Genomic DNA, 18,171 nt, shown 5'->3' with positions numbered 1-18,171 from the left:
ACTGACTTGTCCATTCAGCGTTTTGAGTTACATGGTTCAGCCATCTGTTCTTCTGCCTCCGGTTACAGTTGAACGTTTCGCCATTGCACAGACAAATCCACACCTTCAACTTCCCCTTTATGCTGTCGCTGCGTGACGTATTGCATGAACATCCTCACATCAATCATTTCATCATTATTTTTCCTCATGGATTCATTCATGATTCCTTTTTGATTTGTACTAGTAGAAACAGCTCAGGCGCTACTAATGACATTAACAATGGCTCAGTTCAGTTAAATGTGCCACTGATGTCATGCCAGTGAGCCAGCATGAACAGTCGCAGGACCCTGAAACTGAAGCAGCTAAATGGAGCCATCATTCATGTTATTATATACACCACATTCTTTTTCATTCCAGTCTGAATTTTGTGCTCTGTCTTGTTTATATACTGATGTATATCTATGTGCAAGTATTTTCTACAGAAATAAAAGACACCATTATCACATACACCACCAGGGACATCTGCTCTAAATCCGTAACACTGAGGACGCAGTGCTCCAGTGTGAACGGGTAGCTATGTAGCTTGTACTGCACAGCCTGTCGTCTCTATTTCAACAAATTTACAGTCATGGTCCCAGTGTACCGGGAAATTCATTATTTTTCTTGCTGTACTTTTCTTGTATATTTTCCACTAGATGGAAGCAGACCATGCTTGGAAATTCATTGATATGACAGTGACAGGAATAAGGCCTCTACATTCAGAGTCGTTACCAACCCTAAATCCTGAAAAGTTTTCCCTCTTCAAGCCTCTAAAACTAATAAATGAAACAATCTTAGAAGTTTTGGCCAGTGTTTGGCTGGAGTGCTACCAGCACAGCCTGCACTGAGGGGTTGTGAGGAGGCTTTTTTTGAACTATAAAAGATCACAAGCCACAAACTGTAGGACCCAGTGTTCCAGACAATGAGTAGAGGTACAACTATTGGCTCTAAAAGTAGTGAAAAGACTAATAGACCCAGCAACCTCAGTCAGTATTCTCTAATGACAGAACTGAGGATACTGAGGTTTGGACAGCAGGTTAAGCACATATTGATGTCTGGGTAAATCATTACAGACGCAAAGATATGACACATTCTCTGATGGGAAGTGACACTACAACTCATTCACGGGAAGGGCCTTGAAAAGCACTTGTTCTGTTCACGTTTCACACAGAGGATCTACTTTTGGATTACACTGGAAACAGCCATACAGCTAGATCACGAACAGCTTCGACATGGAGTTCTGTGTGTGTGTGTGTGTGTGTGTGTGTGTGTGTGTGTGTGTGTGTGTGTGTGTGTGTGTGTGTGTGTGCAACCTTTATAAACAATTGCACAAACAATAAAGCAATCTAGCAATCTCTTAACATTCAAAATATCTTATCTTGCAGAGTAGCTAACACGGTTGCTTTAACACGGTTGCTCCTTTTAGGATAGAGCATGCATGTACTCAGTGTTTGTAATAATCAATAAAACTGTCAGGCCAATACATTCATCATTACATTCGTCTGTAATGCTGTTCCTCTTCAAACCATTCCTAGATTTTGTATTAGGGTACACTTTGAGTGTCGCAGTTGATCAACTTAAATAAAAGAATTGAATTTCGAGACTCAGCAGATGTCTGACTGCATCAGATTTGTTTGCTGTTCCCCCTCTTCTGTCCCTTCTCACCACGTTTAGCCTGTTTACATCTCTAACATCCCTTCGCCTTCCAGAGCTGTCATTCCTCATCTGTCCACAAGCTGCCACTGCAGAGCCCCTCACTCCTGAGCACCAACTAGCTCCACCACCTGGCTGATCAGCTGCTGACCATCACTGAGCCCCTGCATGTGCAGAGACCTCCTCATACTTCTTCTCTGCTTGACTGGCTTTGCTGTACCTTATGTTTCCACTCTTGTCTCTTGTCTGATGATGCCTGATTTGTAACCACTGAGCAAAGGTGGGGCCTAGAGGTGGTGACATTCGTCCACTGAGTTTATTCGAACTCTGTAGATATGATATGACTACAGGAAACCATGCTTTCAGTTGGCAACTTGGGTTTTCCACATCACAATAAACAAAATGATCACCGCTACAGAACAACTTCAGATTGATCCTCTCAAGACATCTTTTTTTTTCAGATCTCAGACTGTTATTTAGACTGATTTCAAATATATGCAAAGAAAAAAACAGTGTGTACCACTTTCAACGCTTTCTGAAGTTAACGTTCTTTGTACAACCCAGATTCCCAAAAAAAGCCGGAAGGCTGTGTAAAATGCAAATAAAAACAAAATGTAATCATTCGCAATAAAACTGTGTTCAACATACACAATAAAATTCTGACTTCAAATACTGTCATTTACTTTGTTGTGTGAAATACAAATACAGTTAAGTGTCGTTGTGTCTAATTGTCATGAGCCTGTTACAAACAGAAAAAAAACACTGCAACAGATTCACACAGGTGCAACAGAAAGTACATTTAGACAGTTTGTGGTCCAAACAGGCTCGTAAGCATCCATTCACAACAAAGTCAGCACATGATTTGACAATAAATGAGGACATGACTCTGCAAAAGAGGAATGTGGTTAGTGTTGACAATGACAGAAATGCATTGAGGGTGATGTTCCCACACGTGATTTGGAATAAGTGGAAATGACATGCCCCTTCCCGCGATGGCACTACGTTTAGGGAGCGATGGCTAACGAGGGCACTGGTGATCTGTTTGTGCGCGTCCTTCATGTGTAATCATAAAGGACTTAGTCAACCACCCACCCATGATAATTTAATAAGGAGGCTTAGTGTTGGTGTTTGGGAGGGAGAGTGTAGAATACACATTGGAGGACAGAACCAAGAGTTGGCCATGATGTCAATCTATGCTCATTTCATAATACGTACAACACACAGAGGGCAGTCTGCTCACGTTTCAGCATCTGTTCACTCAGTCATGTGGAAATATATAGAGAGAAGGGGCGGCAGAGCAGAGTCAGTGCACAGCTTTGCCTCTCCATTATCTCTGAGCACTAAACTATCATTCTTATCTCCCCTTATCAGCCAGATAAGACCTGGAGTAATAATCTTTGAAGTGCGCTCTTTTAACTCATGTGACCCTGGCTGTAGCCATGCTTTGTCTACAGCGGCCTTGATTAAAGGATAAAGCCGCTGATGATCTATATTTTCCATGCTGTCAACAAGCCCCATGAAAAGACCAAAACCAACAATGAATGTATATCTTATTCTGCTGTGCCACAGCTTCACTGTGGTCCAAAGAAAACACGAATGAGCCACACTGTCACCCAGTGCGTGACTCATTCATTATACTGAATCTGGGCACTATAGTTTATTTGAGGTCAGCCACATACACACTATCCTGCTGCTGTAAATACTCATTAGTGGTTAAAGTTAAATACACTGAAAACCTGTTTTTTAAGTGTTCAGTAGGATTGAATGGGCTCAGGTGAGCTGAAAACCACTCGCAGGGCAGGGAAGTCAGAAGGTTCTGAGAGACAGACTAAAACATTGTTAGTTCGAGTCGTTTTATTGGATTTGTGGACAGTAATAACATATATCAAATAAAGCTAACCTTGTTCCCCAATCAAATTAGTCTGGCAGTGGAAAGATAGAAGAACAAGGTTTGTTTTATTTGCTGGCAGGCACAGCAAACTTAACATGAATGCTGGCAATGATATTATATGTTGTTTTTATCCCTCATATGTTTCAGGATTCTTCGCATTTGCTTTCATTCGCACTGTGGTAAACTGCAGTGTCACCAATCGTCACTCTCTCTCACACAAACACACGCATTCACACAGCCAGAGGCGACGGCTAGGCCTTGTGTTGTTTCAGGTTGCAGTGAGGGCTGTCTCTCAGGTCCCCTCGCTTCACGCAGCCTTCATTAACAGCTGCTGATTGAGACAGATACACACTCACTAAGGCATGCACACACACAGTACAGGTGTGTATTCAGGTGACTTGTGCCTGATCCACTGCATTGTAGATTAAAGCGAATGGTCCACTGATGCAAAAGCTGCTACATAGTGTTCTAGTTTGCACCGAATTTATGCTACGGACAGTGTTTCTCACAGTGTGTTAAACATAAAAAGGAAACTCATCATGAAGTTAATCCCCTTGGTCTCTGATTACTTCTTTGTGGCCTCTTGAGACTCTTGGACATGATGTTGGAATGTTGTTTGAAGAGTTTTTACAGTCAGGAGAGGTCGTTCAGGGTGAGATCCCTGGGATATGATGTTCGGCAACATGCTGGCATCGTGGCAGAAGGAACACAGGAAGTGATGCAGTTTTTGTCCTTATATTTTAAGGCTCCCTGGACGTCACATATCAGCAGTCTGATCTAGGCTACGACTCAGAATCCTAGAGATCGGGGAGAAAGGGTTAGGGTTAGATTTAGCTTTACTGGACCACACATTAAACAGTATGTGACTATATAGCCAGACATCTCCGCTAAACGTGAGCATTTTCAAACTGAATGCATCTGCAATATCCTGCTGGCCAACATGTAATCAAATCACTTTTAACTTAGTTATCCAATCAGTGTCAAGAGGAGAGACAGAAAAAGAATGCGACCAGGAGGAAAATCAAATAAATACTCTTTAGAGATGAGTGGAAATAAGCTCATTTGATGATCAACAATTAGATCATTGGGTGTTCCCTGTACTTGTTGTATCCTTTCAAGAGTCTAGATCCAATATAGACATGAGAGATACTCTACTGGGTATTGTATTTGTTTTTCTGAACAAATTTGTTTGACATGGGGAATGCGGGATCTTATATATACATTCGAAGAGGATCTTTGGGAAACGCAGCACATAAATGTTGATATTTGCAAAATAGATTGAGGGAAAAAGGCAAGAATCTAGCTATATGGGATTTAAACTGATTTCTCTTTTTCTCTGCCAAAAAATAAAAGCTGATGTGCATGAAATACCAATACGTTATAAATCCAAAGTTTCACAGGCAGCCTGCAGACACCGGCGGTGCTGATCCAGCACTGTGGAGAGATGGTGCAGTGTGTACTGTTTGAGGAAGTAGGAGGTGACAGCAAACCTTGTTGGCTGTGTGATTTATACCACAGAGACAGCAGTTTGTTTCTGTGTCTTCAGCTGTGCATGCATCAGTTAGTGTCTGAAAAGGTCTTCTCCCTTACTTTCACTGAGGGTTGGGAGCTGAGCCCAAGGAATGCAAACACAGTGTTGTTCTCCTTTGACTGGAAGAAGTCTTCATAGTCCTGAGGGGAAAGACAAAAAATAAGGATGTAGAGTGTTGCATAATCTCTGCGCATTTGAAAGATGGCTGTAAACATCCCTGCCAAACAGTCCTTCCACTGCTGCTTTTAATATAATGCAATGACCGTGGCATGGCAGAGTAATGTTGGATTACCTTGGCCAGTGAGAGTGACGGCAGGCAGAGCACATAATCTGCCCCCTCCATGACACTGGATTACGACAGGATTACAGAGTAGCGTGCAAAGCGAAGGACGTAAACTGGCAAGCACTGACTGATCGAACTCATTCTCCAGCATAGTTAGTTCTCCACCCTGTACAGCCTTACATAGATGTGAACTATTGTCTGTCTTCAACATACTGTTCATCCATGAGAAGACATGCGATGCATTTGAGAATCAGTGAAAGCTACCTGCAGAGCTACCTAAAGTATGGTTGTTCAGTAGAAACATTAGAAACAAATATCCATCTTTACCCCACAGTAGCGATCCTCGTTGAAGATCTGCGGAGGCAGCGGGTTGCCTTTCTCCGGCTGCTTGTCTCTGGGGATGTTACGGTACATCCAGAGCCTCTGCTCCTCCAGCATGGTGATGTCTACTTCCTGGAAGCTGATTCGATTGGCCTCCAGGAAACCCACCACTGCCTGCTGATGCTTCTTTACCTGGAGAGGTTGAAAATGAATAAAAGAAAGAAAGAAGGGTGAAGGAGAGTTGTTTTGGTTAAAAAAAAAAGTACATATTCTACAAAGCCATTGTCTCACATTGCCTTCATATACGTCCATGTGTACGTGACGTGCAGCTGGACACTGTGCTGTATGTGTGACATTTGCCCTGTATCCAAACACTCCTCCTCTAATAACAAACAGTAAGATGACACCAATCGAACCAGAGCCCTGGTTCTTTCTCACATTCACACACATGTCCAGTGTACTGTATGCATTCACTGAATCATGGCTCTATTGGTAATGGGGACCATTAAGAAGGATTATTGATTAGTGGAAGAGCTTATGTTCGATCTTGGAAAGCTGACATACTTATTCTATACAGTATGCAATGTCATGATCAGGACAGTTCAAATAATAACGAACAATTATCATCTATTGATGAATTTATCATTTGCTATTGTCATTATTACATGCCACAAAGCAAAGAATTAGGACGCTTCATGTTTTCTTTCCCATCTGTGGTCTATGGGATGGATGGACAGCTCCCTGTGGTAATGTGCCGTATGCTCTGGGACGCTTTGTGTGTTAGTGAAACTGTGTGACAGTGTTTGTGAATACTGAGAGGAAAAAAAAACCTCAAGGATAATTTTAGAAGACAGAAAACTCCCACGGACGGGAAGGTCATAAACACACATTAGACACGGCCCATATAAGAGAAGCAGCTATCTCATCTAATTTTGGCAATCAACTCGGATGCAAAAACACGCTTACTTTCACAAATTTCAGTTTTGTTCTGTGCCATTTTTCACTTTCTTTTTCACTCACATCTATGTATGTACTAAGCATTCATTAACATAAGAAAAGGGCTGATTATACAAAACAAGTTGAGGGTAAGAATGTGAACTGATACAAACAGAGGCTTTTATTTTACAGATGAATGCTATCATTTATTATCCAGTACCCTGAAAACATTTTTCTGCATTTGATAGAGAAGACAAAAAGAAAAAAAATGTAATTAAATGATGAAAATTTAACGGCATCTGCCCTGTGTGCTTGCGTGAGTAAACACGCCATGTGTGCCCATTATATTAATGATGCTAAGGGCCACAATGGAGCTATTGTTTTACCTTAAAGACAAGTAAGGGATTGTTCTGGACAGTCTGCTTTAGACATACACCCAAACAAGATGGCAAATAATCTGTTGAGTCTTTTTTAAAGTCATTATCTGTGTGTGGCCATAAAACAGCTTTATCTGGACTCTCACTAGAAAGTAAATGAGCCGCCAGGATACTGATAGTCTTAAAATGGTAATGCGCCCGTTTGCTCTGGTCAAAGGTTAAAACTCCATGAAGGGTCACGGTTAGTTCCTGCTCTGAGTTTATACAACATGTCACATTGCTGGTCTCCAGCATAGTATAAATGATACGACCTTCCTCTGAGCAGAAAGCCAGGCAGCATGAGTCTAAATAATGAAAGAGGTGCCCCCAGTGAGGGTGAGTGAGAGTGTGTGTCAGGGGATGGGTGAGATTGTGTGTGTGCATAGAATTAAAGATACAAATAGTCCTTACAGTATATGAGCATGCATGCATTGGTGAAAGCATTTTTTTCTGAAATGTAGGGATTAACTGGTGGTTCAAACTAATCCTTTAGGACAGAGAGAGACAAAGGGAAAGACGGCAGCAACACGATTCAAACAAATTAGGACAGCAGCAGCAAAAGACTGGGAAAGAGTGCTCCAAAAACACCTGTTTGGATCATTCCACAGGTAAACAGGTTCATTGGTAACAGGTGATAGCATCATGATTGGGCATGAAAGGAGCATCCTGGAAAGGCTCAGTCATTCATAAGCAAGGATGGACTAAGGTTCACCACTTTGTGGACACATGACTGTAGAAAGGATATCACTACCTGGGCTCTGGAAATCAGGAAATGTAAAATCTGATGAGACTGAGGCTGATACATGTCCTCTGAGGAGTGGGACACAACCTAATTTGCTCTTCATTCATTCTGTGGTGATGATTTCCGCCCCACTAAGCTGCTGTTGTTAAGCTGTGAACTGTTCATTTTTAAGGGGCATGGCAGGGTTTTGATTATTACTTTCCCCTTGAGTCTGTCATTTACTGCTCACATACAGTATTCCTGACTCCTTTCCAGATTTCACCCTCTGACCATCACTGTGTTTCTCAGTATGTTTTCCTCCATCTCTGCCTCACACTCGTACAGTCTCTCTCTTTTTCTTTGACTTGAACACATCCATTTCACTTTAAACCAGCTGAGGGGTTCCAGCCTCACATTACCTCTTTATTCAATCACTTATAACTCAGTTCAAAAGCATTCAGAGCGAATTACATTCACATGAGCTCCACACTCGCACAACTGACCCGAATTGGTGAACCTATTCAAGCGTGCATGACTGTGCTTTGTGTATGTGTGAGAGAGAGCGATAGAGTCTGTGTGTTTTGAATGTATGTGTCATAGGATTAAAAATAACTCCTTTGTAAACGCTCAGAGATTGCACTGCCCTCTTCTGCAGACAGGGCATGATAAAATAAATATATTACTCATTTGTCCCATTACCTAAGACTTGAAGCATTCGTGGAGGAGTGTTGTTTGATGATTTTCTGCTCATTCTCAATTTCAGCTGGACCTTCTCAATAACATGCGCCAGTTGTTTCCCAAGAGGCACAACAGGACTGGGCTGACACTAACCAATAAATCCATTGTGGGTTAATCTGTTATGCTTTCGATGAATCCCTTAATTGTTAAGTCTGTCAAATTTCAGAAAACAGCAACAATTTTGCAAATGCTCTTTTTCTTGTCTATCAAACAGTCCAATTCAATACACAGTAAAAAAAAAAAAAAAAAAGGAAAAAATCCTCACGTGAGCTGAAAGTTTCTGTTCATCAACAAGTCAATTCATCATTTGAGCGCTAAACAAGACCCACAGTTAATGGCCTTCTAATGAAGCATGCTGACATAAATCTGTCTTGTGTATTTGGAGTAAGTCTTTCTGCATAACACAGCTGCTTAGTGGTAGGAACCCCTCCCTAGAATGAACATCTCACAACACAAATAAAGCTAAGAGCCCTTCAAAACAAGGGCCAGGAGCGTCATAAGTGGCCTCAAAGTAAAACTGAAAGCCACAATCACCCTGGGGGTCAAACTAGACCTTAATCTACCTAAAGGAAGGAGAATTTGTTATTGATTAAGCTTCTACACAGTGAAGGCAGGTCAGCTGCTGTGCAATGCAACAAACAGACTAAATGAACATTTAAGAAATCTACGTTGCCAATTAAAAATGTGCATCTCAGTCAGTGAGTGGCCGTCTGTTTGTCTGAATGACGCTCATTACTTTCCCTGCTTGTCACCAATAGACGGGCGCAAACAGGCGCACTCACAGTTCTCTTACATAATGCCAATAAACACTACTCGGTGAATTTGCGAGCATCAATATTTCCTCACGCCTTTAAAATATGACTGCGTTTCTTACATGCAACTATCGGCAAAGGTCGAAAACACATTTGCAAACACTCACCGCGATGGAGCCGGTTGAAGAGGCGATGTAAACCTTGATGACCATTTTAATCTGGAATAAATATCAGGCAGTCGACAAACTGTTTGGTGGCAGCGACTGTCGTTTATTCCCAAACTAACGAGCAGAGAGTTTAAAGCTCAGGTTGTGTTTCAGATGACAGAAGACACGCGTCTCCAGTATTTAAACTGAGGCATGATAATAAAACAGCGTGCGTCTCTGCTGACTGTGGCGCTCAGCGGTCCTCACTGCACTGACATCATGTAAACACTGAACTTCCGGATATAATTTTCAAAATAAAAAAAAAAGCAAAGACGTTAAACAACGGGATGGGTCCACGAGCAGATTATGGGCCATCAATATGCTTCAAATTAGAATAGATGAAAGTTATCCGCATGCACTTTTCAGTCACTTTTCCGTTGTCCACATATTTAGTAAGAGCAATTATATATCATTTAATCAAATGTAGGGATATTTTACTAATGGTCTGGTTCCAGTGAGTTTCTATAGCCAAAGATTTCCTTTCATGTTGATCACAAACACATAATTTTCGGTTTATTTTGAAAGAAAAACTTCTATTGCTACTTCGGCTTGACTTAAGTCCGACAACTTGACGCAGGTAACCTCCCCAGCCAGTTTCACTTAATTGGCCTCAGTGGCTGTTGTGAAGAGGGAAATATAGTTGTGCAGATTCTGGCAGCACCTCTACGGAGCAAGATTGTCCAGTTACTATGTTTGTCACTCAGCAGCATATCTCAGAATAAAATCGCATTTGGTGTATTTAAGCTTGGCTAAATCAGCCTGTGATGTGGATTCAGATTCAGGGAGATTTAGGCGTACGCTAATACAATCTGTCAATATCCATTGACCGTTTATCACTATGTGTACGTTCATGTAGATGTATATCCAAATGAAGCTGTGAATCCAGAATTTTCTAAGATTATGCAAAATAAGATTACATGCAGTTTTGTGGAAATATGTATTCCCATGTGCTTTTGTTTTGCAGTATTCACTGCTGCCAATTTAAGAACTGATAGACTTTGTATATGCACACATCAGCTGCCTTAAAAACATCTGCACAACTCCGATGTACATTGCACAGCCCTGGGAAGAAACCATATCAGCAGCTGTAAATACTGCAAGTTTTGTGACTCGATGCTACAGATAGCATGCTTTCTATGTGCACATATGTTTCATGACATTAATCTCAAACACCAAGCAAATTGTGGTTTAAGACATCCATGTGCTGCTGCTGAAGTGCCGCCAAAGACTTCGGCACAACTAAAACACGCATTGATCAGCATGAGTGAGAACTGAAATCATATCAGCAGCTGTGAATGACACAAGTATAATATCTATAAAGCTTATTTACAGCATAAGCACTGAGCTGATATGGGGTTGATACCACGGTATTCCATATATTCTCCTTTATTTACATAAGGCTACTGTAAATCTACTGCTATTGTCTATCACAACACGTACTACAGCGCCACGCTGGTGGGAGAGTGGTATTGCATGGAGATCTGCGGTTGCCATGGTACGGCGTCATCGTTTGTGCTGGAGCCATACTCTGCACTAAAAACATTGTACCTGAACGCCGCTGACTGCCAAGATTAACGCTACACTGTCTTGCAGTTTTGTCGTGGACGATAATTGCAGTGCGTCGGATTTTAAACCGATAGTCAAGATTTGTTATTTCCAGAAAGGGCGGACGACACCTTCTTATAGCTAACGGTAGCTAAAGTTCTCTCTAGCTTGCTAGCACTTGAAGCTATGTAGCTTGCTAACATTAGCCGATTGAGTGTAAACCAGAGGCTCTTAACTGCGATAAAAGGTCAAACGTAAAACAGACAAAGCAGCAAGATTTAAACGAGTAAACGCGGAAAACGGCGAGGCTGGCGCTAGCAGACACTGAGTGGTGACGTTAAAACACATACCACCTGTTGATGGTAGTTTTTTGTTGATGTGCTAGCATAACAAGCTATCGTCAGTAAGGCAGTTAGCCTTAGTCTCAGTTAGCTTTCGACAACCCTTTACAGGCTAACGTGTGCTCATCTCGGCGATCTGAAATGCTGTTTGGAACATCACTCATTTTTCTCTCTGTTGATCACCTCTATTTGACAATGTCGCATGGGAGTAAAGTTAAAGGGCCTTCTGACGTGTGGTTGGCACTACTATTTTGTTGCTTTTACTTGCCAAGCAATGCACAATGCACCTGTCAACAACAGACGGTCCGTTTTAATCCAATCTGTTCATGTCACGGAGGGCCGGGAAAGCTAGTACCACCTCTATAGTAAGGTCTTGTTAACACGCATCTGATCTTTGCTTTCACTAGGGATCCTGTGAGCTGACTGCATTTGTTTTCTTCCTCCGGAGTATGATGGAGCAGGAGATCTGAATGATGATGACAAGATATGATGGCTCTATAATGTAATATATGTGGTAAGTGTGGAGACTGAAACTTAATCCTAACACCAACTAATCTGTTTCTGAGACGTTTAACCTGACCCCGACCTTCCCCTAACCAGTTAACTCTGGTATGCCATATCATAACTTAAGCCATATCTCTAACCACAACACTGTGTGGAACACATAGATGGGTAACAGACATTAGATTTGGTATGATGATCATTACTTTAATTATGTATTTAATGTGTGTAACGATCACATAATGATCATTTCTATAGTTAAATTATCAGGCTCGAAAAGCATTTGACAATAATGACACTGAAATTGTGAAGTAAATCACTTTAAATGAACTGCCCTTATTACATTTTATTCTTGCCGATGTTTAGAGAGGAGAAACACATAACATGAGAGCCAATTTTACTGTTAAAGACTAAAGTCTGCATGCAATGAATTGGGTCTCATTCAGCACAGCTATTTAACACCTGAAACACTGTCTTCCAAAACAGGTTTGTGTTCAGGTGAAAAACCTTTCTGTCCTGCTTGACCCACAATTATGCAGTTTTCTGTTTATGGTGACGCTGCTGTGTGCGCTGGTGTTGCCATAGATACATACCCATCAAGTGATTCTGTTATTGTCAGGGCTAATGAAAGGGCCAGATGACTGCACGACCTCTCCATGCCATTAACACAAATATTGCAGAGCGTACACGCTCCTCAGTATTAGTGTTGAACTCTTTGTTTAATCTACATGCTACTCAAGGTTGTTAGGCTTGCAACATAGAAGACCAACGTTATAAGAGATACAAATACAGTTTCTTGCAAAATAATGTCAGAAGAATTCTACATTTCCTACAGTATGTGATAAAACTGTATCTACAAGCAGCGGAATAAAAATATCGGGTGAGAACATAAACATTTTAATGTGTGTGCACATGTGCACCTTAGTGCTTTTAGAAAGGATACTGTGGCTGTTTAATAAGTCACCAGGGCAGACGGGGGCAGTGTAGTATTTTCTATGTAGCAGCAGTGGTGTGGAATAGTGATATCATTCATCATTCAGCCTCATGGAAAATCCTACCTCATGCGTGTTGTCGCTTGGTGACCAACACACACAATACGGAAAACCACAGAGAAACCAGCTGCCCTTGCTTTCTTATTACAGTTTTGGATGAATTTTGAGAATTTTCGTTTGGCTTGCACAGTAGAAATGTTGAGGTCAGTGTATTGGGACTTTTAATGTAGGTCTGTTAAATCAGGTCATTTACATCCTGTTCAAGTAAGCCATTATTATTGTTAAACTGTAACTCCTTATGTAATTCAGAATCTGATATGTTTCCCACCTTTTGTGTTTAAGGTCAACGCAGCGTTTGTTCTCCAAGTGACAGCATGGAATCTGAAAACATAACTGACCCATACGAAGACAACCGGGATGCCGATCAGAGTCGCCAGTCACGCCGGAGTACAAAGAAAGAATCCTGCGGATCGTCTTTCCAAAAACACAAAAAGAACTTCCGTGACAAGATGCAGGATGAGGATGAGGATGAAAAAGACAGCTGCATTGAGAGTAGATCGAAAACCCGAACCTGGCATTCAGACCCAGATCGGGACCAGGTATCAGACGGAGAGGATCGGAGAAGCTGTCGGTCGTTTTACTCAGAGGACTATGAGAATGAGTCTCGTTCAGAGGGCTCCATCTCGCCATACTCCCGCTCCCGGACTCCATCCCCTACTCCTCAGAGAGGGGTGCGGGCTAAGAGGATTTCTAGCAGCCCCCTCTACAAGACAGGTACGGACAGAAAGGATGTATGTACGGACAGAAGAAGAAATGAAACCCTTAAATTTGCTGTACTGTCCAGATGATGGCAGTGTAGGGCAGATTTTAACATTGTGATTTCTGCAGAAGAACAAAAATGGATTAAGATTTTAAGAGCATTTCTCACCCTGAACTTTGACTCACAGCTCGTTTGTTATGCACAGCAACTTTTTCCTACTTAAGTTCTAATTGAATAATATAAAAGTTCTTAACAACATGCTAATTATGTTGTTAAAGTTTGAGCCTTTAGCTTCACTTGTTCATGTGTTTCAGCAATGTAGAAGTGTTAACTGTCAGTACCTTTAGGTTAGCTCTATCTAATGTGCGTTTCTGTGCCTTGCAGGTGGTGTGGGGCGTCGGGGCGTGTCTCGTCCACAGCGTCCAGGCGGCCAACCCCTGATCCAGCAACATCGAAGGGGAGTGCGTTCACAAAGCAAGGAGCCCACATCCCCTAAAGACCTGGACCTGGTCACCAAGAGGATGCTTTCAGCCCGCCTGCTAAAGATCAATGAATTGCGTAATGCACTAGCTGAGCTGCAACAGCGCACTGATGAGCTGCAGAAGGAGAATCGGATTCTCAGACAGGTAGACCAAACCCTCTAGATAAGTTTAAAGTCAATCACAACCTTCAAATTCTTTTTCTTCCATGTCATCTATCCCAAAATTGAATTTCCTCTTTTCCACGCTGCAGCTTCAGGTGCGTCAAGAGAAAGCCCTGCAGCGCTACGATGACACAGAAAGCGAGATTTCCCAGCTGCTGTCGCGCCACACCAACGAGACCCAGGTGCTGCGCGAGCGGCTCAGGCGTACCCAAGAACGGGAACGGGTGGCCGAGCGGCGGTTGAAGGACAGCGAGGATCAGCTGCAGCGGAGCCAAGTGACCATCAACCGGCTGAAGAAGCTGGTCGACCAGCGCGACTTAGGAGCCAGAGACGAGCTAAGCCGCAGGTTAGAGGAAGAGAAGGCTCGGGCCCAGGAGGCAGAACGAAAGATTAAGGTAAATTTATTTTATATATCATGTATTATCATGCATATGATCTTACCCATGTCTTTTTGAAATGTAGCTTTTAGATTTGACTCCATGTTAACAAATGATTGGTGTCCGGGTTACAAGACTATGCTATAGCTAGATAGACAACCAAATGCAGCAAATAAGTAATTTGAACGCTCATTTGCACCAAATTTGTATGTATGGACATCTGTAAAACAGATTGTATCATCAGACTTGAGTTTCTTTTTGTGACACCGCAGTTCCAGAGTGTATTTTTTTCTGTGTGTATTTGAAGGAGCTGGAGCGCAGCATGGAGCTGAGCAGCAGCAGTTACCAGAGGCAGCTGGCTGCAGAGAAGAAGAAGACCATCAGTGCCCAGGAGGAGATCAGGACCCTGCAGGAGGAGCTGGAGCGACTGACCAACAAACTCAAGGTCTGTACTATATACACAATAATATGCTTAAAGGTAGCAACTGTAAGAAGCTGTGCTGTTCTGTGCATTCAGTGTATGAAATTTTAATTTCTCGTCAGGAGAAGGAGAGAGAACTAGATGCCAAGAACATCTATGCCAACCGCATGATGAAACCCTCAGTAAGAAAAGAAACTGACGCGAAGAGGAAAGGTAAGGCCAAACCACTGCTTTCTGCGCATTATTGTTGTGCTTTTGTCAACTTGAAACTAGCGCTCTGCATCAAGGCACGGTTTGGAATAGGATTAGCAAAATGAACTCAAATGTATAATCTGCTTTTGTTTCACGCATAGTCCCCAGCAGGAGCAGCAGCAAGGCAGTGCAGACTAAAGACAGGATGTCCAGTCTGGATTTCCCGACACCTCCCCCTGCCATCAGCGATACCAACGAGTACAGCGAACAGGCACCTGATGAATACTTATCTCTCAAGGTACAAAGAAGTGACTCCTCTTCACTTTACCCCAACGTCCACTCTTCCTCCTCTGTCACTGTCACTCATGCCTCTGTCTCTCCATCACTTTATACCAACAGGAGCTTGACACAGTGGACAGACAGGCAGAGACCGAAGACAGGCATCAAACTTGGGAGCAGCAGAAGATGAGAGACAGAGAGAAAGGAAGAGACAAGGAGAAGGAGTTGGTGAAGGAGAAAGAGGAGGAGCTCAACCGGGAGCTAAATGTGCTTGAGGAGAAGGCAAAGAGACAACGAGATGGTAAGATAAGCAGAGAGCAGACATATGCATTGAGAGTGCAGTAAAGCAACAGTCTTTGTCTTATGTCCACAGGCTGGGAGAAAGAAAAGGAGGAAGACGACAGAAAGATGACAAGTTTCCTGTCAAACCAGGAGGAAGGGAACAACGCAAAGCGCGGCCACGTCCAGGAAGAGGTGAAGAAGTGGAACCAGGATGCTTTGGCCAACCAGCACGCAGTAGAGGAAGTGCGTCGTAAAAAAGAACTGCTGCTGGCTAAGATGCGTGAAATAGACCGTCACAACCAGGGAGCCCAGGACGCCATGTTCGCTGAGTCTAGTCCTTCTGAGTCCAGTAAGGGTGCCAGTAACCATTCCTCTCCACGTCTTCCTGAGCAGAGGAACCACAGCACTTCAATTTTCAACCTCACAGAATCAGAGGAGTCGGCCAGTTTGCGCGCTGGTGCTGGAAGCAGGGAAGGTGGAAGGAGAAGATCAGGCGCAGAGGGTGGAGCTGTTACAGCGGGAATCGGGAGGAGAGCGCTACGGTCCCAAATCTCCGGTGACGACTTGGCATTCGGAAGCTACGCGCCTTCTTTTGGAAATTCAGCTTCCCGAGGTTCCTTGGGCTTCCCGCCACCTCCACCCACAGAGGACAGGGACTCTGCGTTAGAAGCGATAGGTGTTTTCAGTCTCAGAGGGGTGGAGACAGAGAAAGAAAAGGAGATGGAAAGAGGAGTGGGGAAGGACAGGAAGTCTGGCCTTATGCAGCAGCTGTTTGGTTCCCCGGCAGCAGCTGCTGGTGACAGCGTGAGCACCTCCAATAAAATGGAGGTCCTCAACAGTCCCCCATCGACCAATGGACTACGCTCAAGACGGGAAGGACTGCTCAGCTTCAGCTTAGTGTCGTCCACTCCTCCGGCATCCTCCCTGAACACCCTACAGGTCGCAGATAGCAGACCTGCCATCCGTGCCATCGCCTCATTCGACGATGACATAGAGGAACTTACTTTATGAAATTAGATCCGAAGCCGGTCGTCTATCAGTTCAGTCTGAACACTATTGATTTCCCAGTAAAAAGCAACTTTAATCAACAGAAGCAAACATAGAAAAGAGGTTTCTAGAATATCACATGACTGTAAATTGTGTTACTGTCTTTTTAATGTTTCAGCATATAGAAAATGAATTGAATGTGACCTTTGAGCATTCCGGTGCGTGCGTGCGTGCGTGCGTGCGTGCGTGCGTGCGTGTGTGGACACATGGATGGCAGAGATAGATGTCACAGTGTTGCTGAAACCAGTAATGTAGGATTTCTGACCCTGTGATCTGTTTTAAGGCTAGTTGGACTCTGTGTGTAGGCTGTGGCGTTAACTGGTTGCACTTGTTAGATCTGAAACGGCTCCCCAGGTTGAGTTCTTGTTTTTCTAGTAGTTTATCAGATCAAAAGAAGGACAGTACATCTAAGACTTTGAATATTAATCCAGTAAACAAATGCGAACCAAAGTGGGAGCAATACAGTCACTTATTGCATTTAACATTTTAGCGCTTTGCCATATTTTTTTTAGAAATTATAGTTTGGGATTGCTGTTATTATTGGTTGATTTGGATTCTTACCTGTCTTTGTATTTGGACACATTTCATTCCACAGTTTGAGCACAGTGAGTTGTTTTAGAGTCCATGCCATAAGGGTGTGCCACTTAGCAATATGACAATCAAAGAATATTTAAACGACTTGCTGAATGTCTGACAATTATATAAACGGGTTTATTTTTAATACATTTATTCTAAAGATTCATAACATTTTCTGCAGGTTTATAACAGCCAATATCATATTGATACTGATCAAATACTCCATTACAAGGAAAATGTTGTAGAAACATGTAGTCAAATGATACTAAATTATCCTATAAGCTCAGTGAAACACTAAGTTGTATGTGTGTTATATTCCTTGTCACCTGCACTGATATGACTCATAGCAGACAATCGGCACTAAAACACCACCAGTGGCTGTCGGAGAAGCTACAGCTGCATGGAAGTGAACAGACAAAACGCCCTGTCTTTATTTATTATTATTTACAGTTCTTACAGACTGACTCCATGATGGAGACTCACCACAGATTCTCACAGCATCAGTAAAACTGATGCCTTCATCTTTTCTTTGAGCTCTTGTATTTATTCTGGCAGAATTTATTATTGTAACTTTGGGAAGGGATTAAATGTGTAGCCAGTGAAAACTTTGTGGTCAATCAGTCTGTGTTGGTGTTTTAAAATTTTCACATTTTGTACTTATTGTATTAATAATAATAAAAAAAAAGTTTAATGTGCCGTTTTTATGCTGATTGGAAATAAATGCTAATGAATGTGAAGCTGTTGCCTTG

General features: G+C 42.5%; 2 protein-coding genes across 3 annotated transcripts; one reads left to right on the top strand and one right to left on the bottom strand.

Annotated features, from left to right (window-relative positions):
- Positions 1–1,964: 1,964 nt before the first annotated feature.
- On the bottom strand, positions 1,965–9,682 carry sh3bgrl2 (SH3 domain binding glutamate-rich protein like 2). The gene is made up of 4 exons (XM_070988158.1): positions 9,428–9,682; positions 5,704–5,889; positions 5,153–5,233; positions 1,965–4,359 (listed from the first exon to the last, which is right to left on the bottom strand). The coding sequence occupies exons 1-4, from the start codon at positions 9,470–9,472 to the stop codon at positions 4,345–4,347; spliced, it is 327 nt and encodes a 108-aa protein (XP_070844259.1). The 5' UTR covers positions 9,473–9,682; the 3' UTR covers positions 1,965–4,344.
- Positions 9,683–10,959: 1,277 nt separating this feature from the next.
- lca5 (lebercilin LCA5) lies at positions 10,960–18,159 on the top strand. 2 transcript variants are annotated; one of them, XM_070987995.1, is made up of 10 exons: positions 10,960–11,158; positions 11,760–11,866; positions 13,188–13,619; positions 13,990–14,231; positions 14,338–14,643; positions 14,933–15,070; positions 15,169–15,259; positions 15,400–15,536; positions 15,638–15,818; positions 15,891–18,159. In XM_070987995.1, exons 3-10 carry the CDS (start codon positions 13,220–13,222, stop codon positions 16,808–16,810), a joined length of 2,415 nt encoding a protein of 804 aa, XP_070844096.1. In that variant the 5' UTR covers positions 10,960–11,158; positions 11,760–11,866; positions 13,188–13,219; the 3' UTR covers positions 16,811–18,159. The 2 variants fall into 2 exon arrangements, with proteins under 2 accessions (XP_070844096.1, XP_070844097.1); XM_070987996.1 differs by lacking the exons at positions 10,960–11,158; positions 11,760–11,866 and adding an exon at positions 13,010–13,048.
- Positions 18,160–18,171: the final 12 nt, after the last annotated feature.

The sequence above is a fragment of the Chaetodon trifascialis genome, chromosome 19, assembly GCF_039877785.1.
Source record: "Chaetodon trifascialis isolate fChaTrf1 chromosome 19, fChaTrf1.hap1, whole genome shotgun sequence".
Lineage (NCBI taxonomy): Eukaryota > Metazoa > Chordata > Actinopteri > Chaetodontiformes > Chaetodontidae > Chaetodon > Chaetodon trifascialis.
Note: the sequence above shows the minus strand (reverse complement) of the source record. Positions and strands in the feature narration are given on the sequence as shown.